At 37.2% G+C, this 18,822-nt stretch overlaps 1 protein-coding gene across 1 annotated transcript; it reads right to left on the bottom strand.

Annotated features, from left to right (window-relative positions):
• Positions 1 to 6,761: 6,761 nt before the first annotated feature.
• LOC125484276 (dual specificity testis-specific protein kinase 2-like) lies at positions 6,762 to 15,597 on the bottom strand. Its single transcript, XM_048602352.1, has 2 exons — positions 15,454 to 15,597; positions 6,762 to 7,792 (listed from the first exon to the last, which is right to left on the bottom strand). Exons 1-2 carry the CDS (start codon positions 15,593 to 15,595, stop codon positions 6,762 to 6,764), a joined length of 1,173 nt encoding a protein of 390 aa, XP_048458309.1. The 5' UTR covers positions 15,596 to 15,597.
• Positions 15,598 to 18,822: the final 3,225 nt, after the last annotated feature.

Below are 18,822 nucleotides of genomic sequence, written 5' to 3'. Positions count from 1 at the left end.
TGTTGCCAGACCTGCTGAGCTTTTCCAGCAACTTTTTTTTTGTATCAAACTATGTTTGCTATAGCATGATTGCAGTTCTTGATGTAGTGAGTAACTGGCAGACTGCAATTCTAGGTATCTATTCATGGTTCATATAGTCAAACCTGATGGTATGTAACGGTAAAAAGTATTTACCAGTCAACAACAGTATTAAAAAGCACAGGGATTTTTCCATAATCATTACAAAAATAAAGAATTCTTCTAAATCTCAAGCAGGCAAAAACGCCTGAAATAAAAATTACCATTTTGAACTATTGTGACTAAAAGTTTTTCAAAACCTGAACACACTCAATAGTTTCCTAAGCTGTAGAACTGAAAGCATTGGAAAAAAAGTTTTTTTTCATGCAAGCAGTAAGCTTCAGTGTGGACTCACTTTTGACAATATTACAAAATGTTAATTTGTTGCTGGTGGATGAAGAGTTGCAAGCAAAATAAAAATGCAATAATTCCAATTTTTCCAATGTACTTATTAAGAAGATGCATTAAGGTGGCTATAGCAGGTTCCATGATAGAAACTGCACACTTCACATAGTAATTAACACAGTATCTATTCAAATCAGCAAAAGCAGTTAAGACTATTTGTTACTGCAAGTTGTGTGTATAGGAAAACTTAAAAAATACCAGAGACATTATCCATCAATAGCTTTCTCGCATTCTGGTCAACTGAAAAATTCATGTGTCTGAATTTGAACAAGGTATGCACCACAATCTGGGGCTATACATCTGTTGCTATGTAGTATTCTCATGACTTGTTTTGTAAAATAATTTAATGTTCTCATTCAGGGAAGGTAAAGTAGATGGGAAGCAAATCAAAATAGTGGTAAATTTAAAACAATGAGTTTAACAATTATTGAATTCTTTCATCTAGACAGATGTTAAAATGGACAAAATGACAACTTCGTTTTAATTCTGAAAATGAATCACAATAAAATGCTTCAGTAATCCTTCGATAATCTTGAAACCAACCTAAACTCTTTTGGAACAGAAATAATCTTAGAGAAAAAAAAAAGCTTGGTTTCTCACAAACTTACTAAAAAAGTTTAAAGCCTAGCAATCAATACATTGAAATTTGTTACCAAAATTATGCACTTCCACCTTGCCGAACTGTGTTAATGAAAAATGCATGGTGCACAATAATATACATTTAGGGAAAAATTTCACCAGGTGCAGGAAATCTATTTGTGAACTCGTCACCATTATTTAAATAGATAGCTCAAAATTTAGGGCTAATCTACACAAAGAAATCCTCCTGCATGAAAATAAACAAACGGCTGTTCATGTTGCACCTGATCAACAGCTGAATCACAAAGCAATTCCCATTCATACACATAATAAACCATCCTGGAAAAATTATTGATCCAAATTTATCACTTCTGTAAATTCTTGGTAGGCTGCAAATAGATTTAGAGTTGAATAAAGCTGCTGCCAACCTTCTGCTTCTCAACCTATAGTTGATACAAGACTTAGCTGGAACTTCCCAGCAGATCACTGTGTGAGTGCTTATTTCAGCAAAAAATAGAATTGATAATTGCTTTTCCTGAGCATAGGTTGTGAAAGTCAGATATTTATTTCAGGTCGGTACATTTTTATGTATATAAAACTTACGTGCAGCATAGTGTAGCAAGTTCTTCAGACAACTGCAAATGATTACATGACCCAGTGTTACAAAGCAGGCTGCGGATGTGTATCCTCCTTGTCCTTCTGCACACTCCCTCCAGAAAGTCTATTTAAAAAATGCACAGACTAGTGCTTCAGTTGCACAGCATATCTGGTATTCAAACGTGCCAACATTGGTTTTCCCAAACTAAATTCCTGCATTGTCAGATATAGGGTGAAAAAAAATTAAGTGCATGTGTGAAATACTTCTAACATCCATATATTGAGCAACACTCTCAGATATATGGAAAAGCCATAAGAGACGGAGAAGTATCTAACAAAAAAAACCTGTGCTTCAATTCAAAAGCTACAATCTACATGTATCAAACATTACGTAAAACGAAATTCTGAACTAAAGCATAAAAGTCATTTCAACACTGCACTTTGATCAGAAGCAACTGCCTTTCCATGGCCTCTAGATATTCCAAGTGCTTTACAGCCAATGGAATAAATACTTTTGAATTGTAGTTACTGCTGTAAAGTAGGGAATCCAGTAGCCAATTTGGATAATCAATTACAGCAACAGGAGAGTTTATGTTATCTGCCTTTTCCTTGCCCCAAAATGATTAGTACAGGGGAAAAAATATTGGTCAGGACAGCAGGGAAAACAACACTTGTTATTGTAGGGTAGATGCAAACCATCCGGTACAAGATTTGTTAATATCTCCACGGAAAAATGACACACCCAGCAATGCAACGTACTCAGTACTGCACTGAAGTGTCAACGTGGAGAATGTGCTTAAAAGAAATGAGACTTGAATCTACAACCTTCAGACTCGGGCAGAATATGAGCCAATGCTGATACTATGATACTTGCAATCAATTGGAATGATACTTTGAGAACATTTAAGCTATATCTTCAACTTTGCAACAACTTCTATATTACAAACAGAAAGTACATTTGAAACATGGTGTTTATCATTTGGTTGTAATTCCTTCAAGATCAGAAATAATCAAGTTGCATCTTTCAATGAAAAACATGCCTGAAATATATGCCATATAAGCAAGCATTACATTTGAATGGAGTTCTATCCTATCATTTTGGATAAGATACCCGCTCCCAACCCCATGAAAAATTGCAGTATAAGCAGTCTGAAATTCTTGCAATGAAATGCGAGGGCAAAAAGCTTCCTGTGTCATTAGTGGAAAAGAAAATCAAATATACAGAAATTCAAAATAATTTACAAAAGCTACATGCCTTTCTGTACAATATCTTTTGTGCAATCACAAAGTGAAGCCAAACCATCAGATTCCTGTCATTCTATTCTACACAATATTATACATTACATTCTGTATTAGAAATACAGAGTCATATTAAGAAAGTGGGCCTTTTTACATCAATCACTATTATTTGTTGGTGTTCATCCAAATATTCATAAAACCAAATGACCTTGAACTCAGCTACACACTAACAACCGTGCAATGCAACTTTGTTGCAAATGCATTTCTTTGTAACAGTTTGTAAGGCTGGAGGACTTTGGATGCCCAGCTTTGCTTATGGTACACATCAATGACATCATGGATCAAAATGAAAACCAGAAGGCATTTCAAAATGAGATTCCATTTGGTTTCCGACTGGTTTGGTACTGAAATACCTGTTTCCCCACAATAGAATGCAAAAATTCTGATGCATTATCTATTGCAAAAATCTTACTTTGAATTAAATTGTGACATTGTAATCATAAACCAGGTAAAAGCTGGAGTCCCCTTACATTATACATTACACCTCAACTGTGTGTTTTGGTTTCTTTAAAATATACACTGCAGGCCAAACTAGCACAAAGCCCACTATTAGTCAGGATCTAATGTTTGAGATGAGGGCAAGCAGTGATGGTTAAGGAGAGCCAATAAGTGATTAATTTGCCATCTTGGACCATTACAGCAACACTTTTTTTTAAAAAAAGGTGCTAAACTTCTGTGCAAATTTATGCCTCTCTTGAATGAAATAGCACATAACCGTTACATGCCCATGAGTGCCTGAATTTACATACTTTGTACTCTCCAAAGATGTAGAGAATGTTTTGGGCACATTTCCACACAAAAGTTGATGTAAAGCATATAAATATTAATGCAATGTATCCATATGTTGTACACATTATGAAAAATACTAAACCTCTCACTATTTGTATTTCTCTCGTTGTTATTCAGCCAGGTTTAGGACAGGAATTTTTAAAACTTTTTTTAGGCATCAAATATACAACAGCTCAGGCTCAACTGCAACACCTCCATGCGCCAGGTCAAGGCTTGCAAATAAAGGTCGATGGATGAGAAGACAATGTCCTTGCTGTTTATTGAGCCATTTTTTACATGGAACCGAAACCCTTTCAAGAGCCCAAACAGAACTTAAAGCCCTATAATCTTACAAGTGGCATCAGATTTATTTTACCCAAAATGTTAGGATTAACCAGATTCAAATATCAACAAAAATATTATCACAGCAGCAAATACACCCTTACTATGTCCCCTTGTTTGCTTTCTTCCCAAAAGATTGTATTCTTATTATTCAACTTTTTGTCTTGCTGCACATTGTTAACTTTGATTCTATTGATAACTTTATCCAAATCAACATGCTAGTAAGTCTCCTTGAATAGTACATTTTAGTTGTACATTCTACTTGGGAAATAAATGCATAACTGTACAATAATTGTAATTGACACCAAAGGATACGGTTTTTGATCACAATTAAGTCTCTTCTTGGGGTCTCAATACATTTATAACCCTAAAAATTGTATGGATTTGCACTTAAATTGGCTAATGCTGTTTTTATAACCCAAATCACGGCCAATATAAAGACTGGGGAAAGATGGTGCCAAGATAAATGGCTGGCCATTCTAAAATAAAACACATCAAGATATGTGGTACATTATGCTGAAATACGACAAAATAGTTCTTTTCCCCAGCAAAAGTTGTAATTTGTGAAATAGACAAGTTAGTAATCAAGGTGGATCAAGAATACGATTTCTATTACCATCTTTGCTAAAATGATGAGCTCAGCAGAGCTACAAAGGATCCCTTTTTACTCTATTACAACACGTTGATCATGTTTACAAGCTTCACTATTCAGAGACCTTTGTTTACCCTAGCAAATCAATTTATGCAATTTTAGAAAATAACTTACAAGAGAAATAATTTTTGATATTACAAATGTTTGAGACATTAAAAACTAAACAGTCCAAAACTCTGTATTCACACCCTCAACTTGTTCTAGTAGTATGTTTACAGAGTTAATTTTATGAATTGAACTTAAAAACCTGTGGAATTGTCTAATACAAAAAAACTCAAAATAATGTAAATCGCACATATAACAAGCCAAAGTAATAAGTCAAATGCGTTTTTGAGCTTGACCAAGTGTTTTTTTTTAAAAAAGCATAGTCAAACTAACAATGAACTGCTGCTTCACCATTATCATACTGTACTTGGAAAATCAAACTGGATGCTAAATGATCACTGGCAGTCACAAGATGTGAAAATGGTACATTAATTTAGTTTTTAAAAAAAAAATGTAAGAAAGAGTTAGAAATGTTCAACAAATTTAAGTTCATGGGCCTTAACAGCAACTCATTCTCCATCAATTAATTTGTTCATTATATATCAAAACTGATTGAGGTCAGAAAATATCTGCAATGCAGTTTAATACATAACCGTGGGAAAACCTGGAATATGTTTAAAAAATGACTCAAGTTAGCACAGACAATCTGAAGTAAATCTCTCGTTAGCTCAGATGAAAGTCAAATGCACCAATTTACCTTGACAATGACATTGTTAACCCAGGTAAGATCCAGATCAATAGCCCTACTTTAAACGGAGTGTAAAAGGAACCATTGTTTTCTAATTCACATTCATGGTTAAAATCTAATTAACTGAATATATAAAAAAGGGCAATCTAGGTTCAATAAAGTGCAGCACTAAACACGTGTAGGATACTTCTGCACGCAGGGATACAAAGAACAGTAAGAGAGAAGTCAAATAAATGTCTGACACAGCCTAGCTGACAGTTACAAAGCAGCAGAAGTTGTAGAAAACATTTACTGACCTGTAGAATCCAATGCATTTTGGGGAGACAAGAGGAAGAAAATATCCAATTCAAACAAAATTGTCACATTATAATGGAACTGCATTTGGCACCATGCTGCTGACTCCAGTTACAGTAGTCCAAGTTGAAATACAAAATATACAGTAGTAACATTTTTCAAGCTATAGGAAAGAAAGTGATGAAGTGCTTCTCTTGTATAAAAAACCTTGGTGACTTGTCTTTAATGTGAGTGAATTTAGAAATAGATTTAAATTTAGAAAATTTAAACAAATTTAGAAAAAATATATTTTTTGCAGACCAAGGAAAAACCATACTGACACCTGACACAGTTCATTACATACCGGTACCCTAAACATGCAGGCTATTCTTATACTGAAACTCTGTTCCTAACATAATTTTATCTCAAGCAGATTTGGGTGCAAACATGAAGTAAATATACTCGCATTCACTCAACTAATCTTCCTGCAGCACAGACATGATTTTGTCAAGAGAAATGAAAATAAAACTGAAATTTTATAATTAACTTGCCCAATAAGTTTTCAATAAAATGATAGCTACTGGTGATACAACAAACTGCATCAAAATTGACAAAAAATTTTAAAAGAATCTTATTTGTATTTAAATTGAGAAAAGAATGGCTAACAGACTTGTTCAAATCATTAGTGATCCTACAAATACTGGAAGTTGCAAATGGATATACCGCTTATGTGCTGATACTGACATTAAAAGAGGAGAGGAGTGGAGAGCCTTAGACATAAAACTACTGTCATAAAGGTTCAACTTAACTTAGAGGGGATCCAAAGTCCACTTGAATGAGACAACTTATAATACTGGCCTATCATCACATATTAAGCCAAGTAATTTATCAGAACAGACTGATGTCTACGGTACCAGCACCCACCTGCCAAAATAAGCTTTGGAATTTTAGTCTTTCATATATACCTTTTCTGACAAAATAAAAGGAACTATTTTTAATTAGGCAGAAATAGCTGTTATATGAAGCCTCTGTACAATGTGAATACACGCATGCTTATCAAATGTCACATTTTGACTGAAGGTGACATGGATTTGAAGTCATGCATGGAGTCAGTACTACAGATGGATGCCCTTCCATGTCAGAAGCTTCAAATGGAAAAACAGAATCACTCGGATCAACTTCATCGCGTTTCAGAGCTGTATTCACATGGAAAGGTGACTTAGGTTCTGGTATCGCTAATTTAGACAGGTCCCTCTGCATTTCCTGTTCCTCCATTTCTTCACCAGAAACTAAACTATCCCAATGGCTGAATGATGCACCACCTAAATTTGGTCCAACACTTCCAGTCACATTATTACAATTCAAACTTTCTTGCCCAAGGACAACCATGCTTTCATTAGTTTTTAGCTTTAATAGTTTCCTGTTCTTTGCACATGTTTCATTTTCATCCTGTGGGCATTCACTTGCTGAACAGTCCATAGCAAACTGTTCTAATGATTCACATTCCTGTGCCTGCGGTTTGAACTTAAATGGTGGAATTTCCAACTCAGAGTATATGGAATTGCTTGACACTTTTTGCCGCGCATCTGTTTCTAGCTGCATAGGGTCACACTTCCCAAGCTTTAGTGAAAAGGGCCCAAAACTGTGACATTCTTTTGTTGAAAGATCAGGAGAAGCCGGAAGGGACCTATATTGTCTCTCAGAGGGTAAAGATTCCTGAAAATCTCCAATGCAGCACTGTTTCACCTGGGATACTGAAGTGACTGGGTAGCTTACAGCATCAGGTGACGGCAGGTCAAATGCAAGTGATATTACTGATTTACTTGGTGTGTCCACAAATTTGATCTTTCCACCTTTCAGGTCCTGCCTGGCATTGAAGGGGTTAACCTTGCGTGACGTTCCTTTGCACGGGGTATAGTAAGGATCTTGGACATTAATCTTCCGGCTCCCTCTCCGGGTGAAGAAGTCTGACTGACTGCGAGAAAGCCATATATTTCGACGAGGTCGAGGAGACTTGGGAGGAACCTTATCACCTGGAAGTCGAAGGGGGCTGCACCTTTTTATTGCCAGTCCTTTCTCTCCTGCACCTACAAATGGTCACAAAATAGAGAGGTTTAGGACAAAGAGTGTTACAAATCACAGCTCAAAGATTATTTCAAGCTATCCATACTATATTTACCAGAAACAATGTCTTACATAAAACAAGGTGGCAGTAAAGCTACAATGCTTATAAATAAATGCATTAGTCCTTTTGTCCATTAATTTTTAAGCACTCTAGTTTAAACACAAGCACTTCCCAGAAAAACACTAAACAACTGCTCAATTCAGCATTTTCTATTGCACAACATACTGGAAAGTTAGGGGAAAGAGAAATAAATCTGTCTCCTCCTAGTGACAGCCTCATGACAGTAAATACACCAGAAGCAAAAAATTAATCGCAAATATTAGCTCTTAATAAACCAGTGACAATTTTTAACATTTTTATTTAAAATCTATAAAATGCCTCCTCCACCCAATCAAAAGTCAAACGTGGCTATTTTCAGGAACCTGATGTTAACACCCCCTATAGAAAGAATGAAACAGGGTAAAAGAACAGAGTGGGTGTGGTTAACATTACAATGTAGGAACACATGCAATTTTTTTAAATCACGGACATGTTGCACATGTATCCAATTTTAGGAGATGGGACATTTCAATCAATCATATTTAAAATCAGCCCAATTAAGCATCAGATTTAAGTTTAACAGCTGCTAAGCTGCATTTTCCCAGAACTTAACAGCTGCAATTATGAAAAAGGAGGCTCGTAGGTATGGGGAGTAAGCAGAAGAATAATGTAGGAACAGGTAGAGAAAAACTCTAGATGATTTACCAGACTAGTGTTGTAATAGCCTACGATTCTCCAACTCATTTTCTGAAGACAGGTATTCCTCAATATAGGCAGAGGTTCTATACAAGCCAGCATTATTAAAACTACATCTAGGCCCTAACAGAGGTCAAAAATTAAAACACAGTCAGCCCAAACTGTTCACATTTTCTACGAGTGGCACTGGAAGAGTCTTGGGAAACCACCAAGTTAGTTCTTACCTCCTCCAATAGTAGTGCCACCTCATTTACATTACAATGCTACATCTGGCAGCAATAATGCAATGTAATGGTGTACCTGTATTTTTAAATAAAAATATACAGCTCTTTTAGTGCAAATTAGGACAAAGCCATTTAACTTGATCGTTAAGCACATGGCTTTAAACAATACATTATCTGGTTTCCTAGACTGGAGGACGTCTTTCCAATCATATCAGTCCTTGTCAGAAGATACAACCTTAGCTGAAATGAATGTCAACAGATGTTGGCACCTGTTCTACTAGTTGTTCAAGCCCTTCTTGCGAATGCCCTCAGCTACAGGACCATATGATGCATCAAAGTCAAGCCCAATCAAATTTTTTGCCTGCACAAACTGTCTAGTGAAGCTAATTGGATTGTCCAGAGTTAGAGTCATTTGGTCTTCCATTCCCTACTCAGGAGGCATGAAAATCTGTGCATGCTTGGGTTGCTTATCTATTCAGCACTTAAGATAAATCTACTGAATTCCAAGTCATTGCACTTACTGGTAATAAAGTAGACCAAAACATGCTTAGTTCAGTCATTGTGAGGAGATGACTTAGGCACATCTTTACTCCAAAAATCACATTGAAAATAGGCAAGAAAAGTACAACTTTCAGCAGGTTTTGATGGCCAACTAGCTGCATCATGCACATTCATCCTAACATTTTACTTATATATAAGCACACTTTATTACATACAAGCTATTTTTACAGGTGATCAAAAAATTATAACTCATTTTTCTATTAAACATATACTCACAATGTAAACATGACTTTGAACTATGGTAATCTGGAATAAAGAGATGGCCAATTGCAATATGTAACCATTGTTAACACACTGTGGAGCTGGAGGAACACAGCAGGCCAGGCAGCATCAGAGGAGCAGGAAAGTTGATGTTTCGGGTCAGAACCCTTCTTCAGAAATGGGGGAGGGGGAAGGCAGCTCTGAAATAAATAGAGGAAGGGTGGGGCTAGGGAAGGTAGGTAGGATGGTGATAGGTGAGTGCAGGTAGGCAGTGGTGGGGATTGGTCAGTGCGGTGGGAGGAGCGGATAGGTGGGAGAGAAGATGGACAGGCTGTGTCAAGTCAAGGAGGCGGGGATGAGAGGGAAGGTTGGTCATGGGATGAGGCCAGGGGCGGGGAGATTTTGAAACTAGTAAAGTCTACATTGAGACCATTGAGTTGTAGGCTCCGGAGGCGGAATATGAGGTGCTGCTCCTCCAGTTTCCGGTTCGCAACATTGTGACACTGGAGGCGGCCCAGGACGGACATGTCACCCAGGGAGTGGGAGGGGGAGCTGAAATGGTTCCTGACCGGAAGGTGTTGTCATTTGTCATGAACCCAGCGCAGGTGCTCTACAAAGCGGTCCCCGAGTCTCCACTTGGTCTCACCGATGTAGAGGAGGCCACATCAGGAATAGCGGATGCAATAGACCATATTGACGGATGTGCAGGTGAACCTCTGTCTGATGTGAAAGGTTTGCTTGGTGCCTTGGATGGAGGTGAGGGGGGAGGTGTAAGGGCAGGAGTAGCACTTCCTGCGATTGCAGGGAAACGTGCCGGGGATTATGGGGCTAGTAGGGAGTGTGGAATGGATGAGGGAGTCACAGAGAGAGCGGTCCCTATGAAAGGCAGATAGGGGTGGGGAGGGAAATATCTCTTTGGTGGTGGGGTCAGATTGTAGGTGGCGGACAATGATACGTTGGATATGGAGGTTAGTGAGGTGATATGTATGTACCAGTTTCAAAATCTCCCCACCCCCAGCCCCGTCCCATGACCAACCCTCCCTCTCATCCCCACCTCCTTGACCTGACAACCTTCCATCTTTTCTCCCACCTATCCACTCCTCCCACCTCACTGACCAATCCCCACCACTCCCTACCTGCACTCACCTATCACCATCCCATCTACCTTCCCCACCCCTCCTCTCTCTCTTTATTTCAGAGCCTCCCCCCGCCATTTCTGAAGAACGGTCCTGACCCGAAAAGTCAACTTTCCTACTCTTACTCCTCCAGCTCCACACTGTGTTACCTCTGACTCCAGCATCGGCAGTTCTTACTTTCTCTGATGTAAACATTGTTGATCACCATAAAATTCCATTTGGTTCACTTATATCCTTTAGGGAACAAAATCTGCTGCCCTTATTTGGTCTGACTTACGTGAGACTCCAGGCCCACAGCGATGTGGTTAACTCTTAATTGGCCAATAAATGTGGTCCTAGCCAGTGGCACCCACATCCCATGAACAAATCGAAAAAACAAAAACTGTTTCTTTTACACCCTGCTCAAACTTTTCTTAGTGAAGTAAACTTGATAATTAATCTATATGCTGCTTTTTCTACCATTACCCAGAATTAAATTTACCACATTGTATCTCAGTGTCAGAAATATGCAAGTGAAGTTAATATAGTCATGACTCCATTTTTCAAAAAAAAACCCTTGGTTTTAGGAATCCTCAAGGTGGTTAAAACACAATAGATTGAAGTAAATAAAGAAAATGCTGGATTCCGCAATACTGATAAATGCCCTTGACAGTACAGTAAACACAAATTCAAATAACAAAGTGTATTATTTGCTGCTGGCATTTTTGTTTAATTTACTCAAACCGTGGAGACATTGGTGCTTGGAAGATGTTATCTTATTACCACTAAACGCTAGAAAATTGAGAGATCTTAACACTTAGTACCTTATGTACATCTTTCTGTTCTCTTGCTCGACGCAATATTAAAATGTATTTTAATTATGTCGATACTTTATATCTGAACTCATTAAAAAGGGATTGGTCGTATAGGGGCAAAGTTAATAAACTAATAAATGTTGTAGACATGTGTTCAAAAGCAGCCATGGCAGCTGTGGAAATTTAAAATCAACATATCAATAAAACTGGCATAAAAAACTATGTCTTATTTACACCGATCCTGAATCATCAGGTTGTTGCCAAAAAGTCATCCACTTCACCAACACCCTTCATGGAAGAAATATGCTGTCCTTACCTGGTCTGGGCTCCATGTGACTCTAGACCCATATCACTGTGACTGATTCTTAAACATCCTCTGAAATGACCTGACAAACCACTCAATTGTATCAAACTACTACAGAAAAAGTTAAATACGAACAAAGTAGACAGCTAAGCTCACAAAATCATACTTTACAGCCAATGTCCTAGATTCCTCCATCACCATCTGATGTGTTCTGTCCAATAAAGTGAGAACAGATAGGTCACACGTAGTGATATCACAGCATAAAGTTGAGAGGGTGTGGCCCTGAGAATTCTCAATATTGCCTCCGAAACCCATGATAATTTTTAATTTGAATTAACGATTCTGGAATTCAAGTATCAAGCCAGCAAAGCATTTTCAATCATAAAAACCTGCCTGGCTTCCTTTGGGAAAGAATAATTGGTATCCTGACCTGGTATTGCTTACCTGTCACTCCAGACTCAGAGCAACATAGTTGACCCTTAACAGCCCTTTAAAATGGCCCAGAGAAACACACTCAGTTGAAGTATTAAATTAATGCTGTGCCTCTCTCTACCATGGAAGCAGATACTACCCAGGCATAGTGACAGAGAAGGAAATTCAGTCACTGGAAAGCTTCAAAGTTGAAGGCATTGGATAAGCTGTCAGTACTTAAAAAGTTGACGTGGCATAAGACCAGATACTGAAGGAAGAGTGTGGAAATTGCGGAAGCGTTATCCATAATTTTCCTGTCTTCCTTAAACCCAGGGATGGCTCCAGAGGAGGTAACACTGCAAACATTATGTCCTTGTTTGGAAAAGAAGCAAGGTTCACCCCAGCAATTACAGAGCAATCAGTTTAACTGTGGTAATGGGGAACCTCTAGAAATAATAAATCAGGATAGACTTAATAGTCACAAGGACAAAAGTGTGCTAAAGATAGCCAGCATGGATTTCCTAAGGGAAAAGTTATGTTTAATTAACTTGTAGAGTTTTTGAAGAGGTCACAGAGTTGATGATGGACTTCATAGTAGCAGTTGATACAGTGCTACACAATAGACCTGCAAGCAAAAATCAGAGCTCGTGGAAAGGGACACTAGCAATATGGATACATAATTGATGAGTGATTGTAAACAGATTAATAGTTAGTGGATACTTTGAGCTTGAAGAAGCTTGCAGTGGAGTTCCCAAGGTTCACTATTGGCACTTTTGCTGATTTATATTTATCATCTAGATCTTAGTATACATAGAACAGATTCAAAGTTTGTGAATGATAGAAAACTTTGTTCCATTGTGAATTGTGAGGGCAGTAGCTTGGAACTCCAAAAGGACATTGGCAAGATTTTGGAGCCGGTGGCAAATGAAATTCAAATGTGGATAAGTGACAGGTGATACGTTTTGGCACAAAGAATATTAAACAATATTAAATAAAGGGTATTATGCTTATGGATGTGTCTGAGCAGAGCAACATGGGCATACCTGTGCACAATTAAAAGTGGCAAGAAGATGGGGAGACCAGTTAATCAAGCATAAGGTATGCTGGGATTTATTTACAGGGGCATAGAATACAGAAGTGTAGGGTTATGTTAAACTTGTTAGGGTTAGACCTCAGCTGCAGTGCTGTGTACAGTTCTGGTTACCACACTTCATAACTGTCTGAACCCATCAGGAAACATATAGACGGGAAGGTTGACAAGAATGTTGCCAGGGTCAGACACTTCAGTTGTGAAGATGGATTGAAGAAGGTGCGGTGACCTTTCTTGGAAAGGAGACAGCCAAGAGAGATTTGATACAAGTTTTCAAAATCACAAGGGGTCTGGATAGATAGGGAGAAACTATTCTCACCTCATGAAAGGAACAAGAACAAAAGAGCACAGTTTGAAGTGTTTTGAAATAAACAGAAATGCATCGAGAGAAAAAAAAATCCTTCTTAAAGTGAATACTTACAGTTTAGAATGCAATGCCTGAAGGCAGTTTCAATCGAGGCACTCAAAAGGACATTAGACAATTATTTAAATAGAAACAATGGGTTATAGGAGAAGAGTATTACATCACAATGCTTAGAACCAGTGCAGACATGATGGGCTAAATGGATTTCAATGGCACAACAATAATTCCTTGATTGAGGATACCCTCCATCATATTGTGAGGTACTGCCACTATGCTAAGTGGTAGTGAATTTGAGCATATCCCAGCAACTTAAAATTGGGAATCCACCACACACTGTTGGCCATCAGCAGAACTGTATTTGAAGACATGTGTACACTCACTGCTTGTATATTCCCACTCTACCACTGCCATCATGTCAGGGGATCAATGCTGGTTCAACGAGTGCAGGAGCAGCACCAAGTATACCAAATAAAAATGAGGTGCCAATCTTGAGAGGCATGGCATCACCTGTCAACGTGAAAAACTGCACAGCTACATCCTGTTCACAAACAGCAGGAAAAATCCAACCAAAACAATTATTGCCTTCAGTCTAATCTTGGCCATGTGCTAGCAAGTGACACTTGTTCAGCAACAACCTACTCACTGACACTCAGTTGGCATTTCACCACTCAGCTCCTGACTTCATTGCAGACTTGATTTTAACATGGACAAAAGAACTGAACATCATTTTAATTATAATTCGCAGGAATTGTTCTACAAAATTAGTGGTGCCCATCTGCTACACGGTTCACAGTGACCAGTTTCAATGCCAAAGCAAGCACAATGATTTGGGGAATTCTGGAACAATTAAAAACAAAATTAACTGACAGCTATCTAAATACAAAATGATATCGTCAACATGGAATTGCATACCTTTCTGGATCCATGCATGGGAACACTGCAAATTCAGAAGTGTTAGGAAACAATCATCAGGGTGCAGCTTCCACTTTGGATGTGATCAGGAAACTGGATTTAAAATGTGATTGAAATTGCTGCTTTTTGAACTGTTTTAAGTTTCCACCCAAACTCATCTACAATAAACAAATTTAGCATCTTCCACAAACTAGTCAGTCAGTATAAAGGAATGTAATTTGCATTCTTCTCCTTTTGAGTTCAAAATATTCTTTAATCAATTAAGGGAGGTAACCTATTAAAGTTTCAGTTGAGAATGGATTTAACTCTCAAAAAAATGGATTTTATATTAAAATGTCTCGTCCTCCTCCACTTGTAACAATTGCAGATCATCAAAACTCACTTAAGAATTAAGCTGAATAATATTTGAGTTTCACTGATGCACACTTGTCAGTATTTTTTAAGCAAATAAAATGTTTTAATATGCAAAAACATTAAAAATATGCAAACTATTACTTTAAAAAAAGTTCAAGTTGAAAACCCACATCGAATGCCCATAAAACAGAACTTTCAGCAAAACCTTGCCCATTATTTTAATTTGGAGGAACATTCAGCTTCTGAATCTCTTCAGAAGCTGAAGAAATGATTTTTAAACAAAGATTGGAGATCACACAACTCTATTGTATTTAATACAATATCAGCCAATTTCACCCCTTTTGTCCAGGTAATACTGCTGCAAACGCTAACCTACTGCATTTTATGGTTGCACTGGATTCATTCAACAGTAGGATCCAATACAATTGTTCTGTGTAGTTCAAAATACAGTGATTAATTGCCATTATTTTATTATTTGGCCTCTGATTTTTCTTACTAAAAAGTACCTATTTGGCCAATAAACAAAAGTTTGCTTACTTTTCTGAAGATTAATTGGCTTGGTTTCTCTACCTTCTTCACTGTCAGCACATTTCTCTTGGTCTTCCTCTTCTAATTGTGGCATTATCTCTTCTATCATTTTTACTATTTCTGGAAAGGACGGACGAAGCTTTGGATCCATCTGAAGAGAAAAACACTTTCAACATTGAACCAAACAAATCATTTCACAGCTAATAGTTTACATTTTCAATTCAGAAACTTATATAAATATATATAATTTTTTATATGCATGCATACACGCATGCACAAAAATGAGAACAACTTCACTATTACGACTTTTTGAATAATTGTTCCATCTGGTTGCATTATATATTTTCCTGTTTTCAAATACTGCAAAAATTTAATTATAAACTGTTACCTGTAATTAAATATTTGATTTCTTTAATGGTAATGTTATTTATTTCATAAAAGAATATAGTTTCACTTTTAAGTTTAAAAAGTGCTTTTAACACACAAGTATTAGTTCTATTGGAATTTCCCAACTATACACACCGAGTCACTGCAGCAATATATTGAAACAAGGGTCTCAAGCTTTCTTCCGCCATTTAATGAAATCGTGGCTAACCTATGACTTAAACTCATGTGCTCACCCTTCCTTGTATTCCTTCAGGCCTTTGGCTAGCAAAATTCACAAGTCTCAGTTTTAAAATTAAGAATTTATCAGACATAAACTGTTATTCATGAAAAAATATCCCAAACTTGTGCTTCCTAATTTTACTCGTAACAGATTTGGGTTTAATTTTTACACTTTGACCTCTTGTCCTAGATTTCTAAAACAGTTTTTTCCTATGTACCCACTTTCTCTCATCCTCTTGGAAACTTCAATAGAGTTCTCTCAACCTTTTTACAATCCCAGGGGGGAAACCCAAATGAAGAAATTCAGTGACACTTCACTATTTAACTTTTACTTCACCAAAAATCATCGTTAGGGCTTTGATGTGAAACATGTAAAAACAGGCCCTATTATTAGCTGATTTATGTTAAAGCAAAACAACATTAAATGAGCATTTACAGTATATTAAGACTGACACTCCATTACCATTTGAATATTTTGTGCATGCGGTGATGTTTCTGCAGGGCAAAGAATGGTTGGCATGTACATAAACAGTAGGAGATAGAGAAACTGCAGTCCTGCACAATGGGTATGCTATACCTACTACTTTTATCAAATTTTGTTGGATAAGACTGCTGCAAACCGCTTCAGGGCAATTTGAGTCAAAGGCGTTACCATAAATCCAAATAATCATGGCGACACGTTATAATTTAATTTGAAATAGGGGACACAAAGTGGTTGGCTATGGCAATCAGGAACAGCAACGTCTAGCAAGAAAGCATGTGAGTAACAAAAATTAAAAAAAGAATATTGGTGTAAAACGAAGAAGAAAGGATTTGTTTACACCGTTAGAGGTCAGCTACAGATCACTTGGTACTGGAAAGAAAATGCAAGTGACAGTGAAAATATGAAAAGAGCAATATCATGAAGATGTGCTACAATAAAATACTAATTTCTAATTTTATTAATGTTTTCATATTTTGGACATCTTAAAAGGGAGTTTTTAAACTGAAAGAAGGAACAGGTGACTGAAACTTAAGATGGATGAAACTAACTGTCAAGCCACATACCATTTTCTTGGGACAGAGACAAAATGTCCCCAACAAAGTAGATGGATTTCCTAGAAGTGGTGATAGCTTCCTTCCTTTCTGATAAACGAAGTATGATCTATTCAGAAGATAATGGCCAGAACAACTAAATTTAATCAGCTGAGCAATGAAGCAATGGCAAAGAGAAGCTTTCAGAGATGTAATTTGGCCCTCCATATTCTTAGGGAAATTCAATCAGAATGGGAAGAGGTCATGTGACACTCTATTACGGGTGCTTGAATTGGGACTTGGGCAGAAAACATGAGCTGCCAGAGTCAGCAGAACTCCTTCAACATTCAAAAGTTTGAATCTTATCTCGCTAAGAAAAAAATAGCATTTATATCCATAGCAGACAGACTTCTTACTAAAAGTCACTGAATTTTCAACACTAGTGATTCTAAGAAAAAAGGGGAAATACCAGACATGACTGAAAATCAATTGCCTCAGTTATACCAAAACATTCACTCACAGTAAAACTTCATTAACTGTACTCTTTCAACTGCATCTTCAAGTTAAATATCCAATACTCTAAAACTGAATTCATTTTTTGCTTGGTTGAGGAGCATGTGCGTGTTTGTGTATATTAGTAGGAACTAGGATGTATCTGTACATGAGCAATGTAACTAATCCCTTACATATTAACTCAACAATACGAATCTGGCTCAGGGCTGCAACTCCAGCAAAAAGTAAATTGGCAATTCAGTGTCCTTTTAAAATTCAAAACCTCTACTACAACCAAACAAGTGGGAGAAGAAGAAAAATGGTCCATCACTTCTCACCCAGTCACAGCAGTAAGCACACCTAAACAAGAATCAACAGGGTGGAGTAAAAAGGGAAAGGGGAGTATTTATTATGTGTACAAGACATCTTTCTGACCCAAACAAGCCAAACAAGGGAGGCGGCACAGCTAGTTTTAGCAATGGGGAAATGAACCAATATACACGAGGGAAGTAAACATGAGAGAAAGTCGAGGAACTAGTGATTAAAATGGAACATTGTTAAAGATAACGGTCCAAAATTTTATCTGCAACTTCCGCCATAACTTATACAATCTTGCCTTTGCAAAGGTATTTTCGTAGAGAATGTGGAGAAAGGAAGACTGTGAATCAAAGAATTCAGAATCGCTGTTGCTGATGATTTAAATCAGCAGGATCAATATGCTAATGAAATAAATCCAACATTCTGGAAATCTGAATTTCAAATACTTTTACTGAACTTTAATTATTTGCAGATAATTGTTTTGAGGTACGGACACATAGTACACCGATATTCAAGAATTTTCTAAATGGCTAATACTTTTTAAACACTTTTTAATTAATTCATGGGATGCGGGCATTGCTGGCCAGGCCAGCATTTATTGCCCATCCCCAATTGTTAAGTGTCAACCACATTGCTGTGGGTCTGGAGTCCCACATAGGCTGACCAGGTAAAGATAGCAAATTTCCTTCCCCATGAGTGAACCAGATGGGTTTTTCCCCAACAATCGACAGTGTGTTCATGGTCATCATTAGACTCAAATCCAGATTTAATTTTATCAAATTCAAAATTCAATTTAAAAAATTTATCATATCTGCCATGACAGGATTTGAACCAGTTCCCCAGAATATTACCTAGGTCTCTAGATTAATAGTCTAGCAATAATACCACTGGATCATCACACTCCATTTGCGATGATTTATTTAGAAGGGTGACTAATGGCATTTAAAT

The sequence above is a fragment of the Rhincodon typus genome, chromosome 10 (genome assembly GCF_021869965.1).
Source record: "Rhincodon typus isolate 14 chromosome 10, sRhiTyp1.1, whole genome shotgun sequence".
NCBI classification, from domain to species: Eukaryota; Metazoa; Chordata; class Chondrichthyes; order Orectolobiformes; family Rhincodontidae; genus Rhincodon; species Rhincodon typus.
The sequence above is the reverse complement of the archived record's forward strand: the minus strand, read 5'-3'. Positions and strand labels throughout refer to the sequence as shown.

Bases quoted from the DNA above. Each gene is read 5' to 3' on its own strand.
- LOC125484276 (XM_048602352.1), bottom strand. From the start codon at position 15,595: ATGGATCCAAAGCTTCGTCCGTCCTTTCCAGAAATAGTAAAAATGATA. The intron at 7,793-15,453 runs GTAAGCAAACTT...GACCATTTGTAG, and splicing joins GCCAATTAATCTTCAGAAAA to GTGCAGGAGAGAAAGGACTG.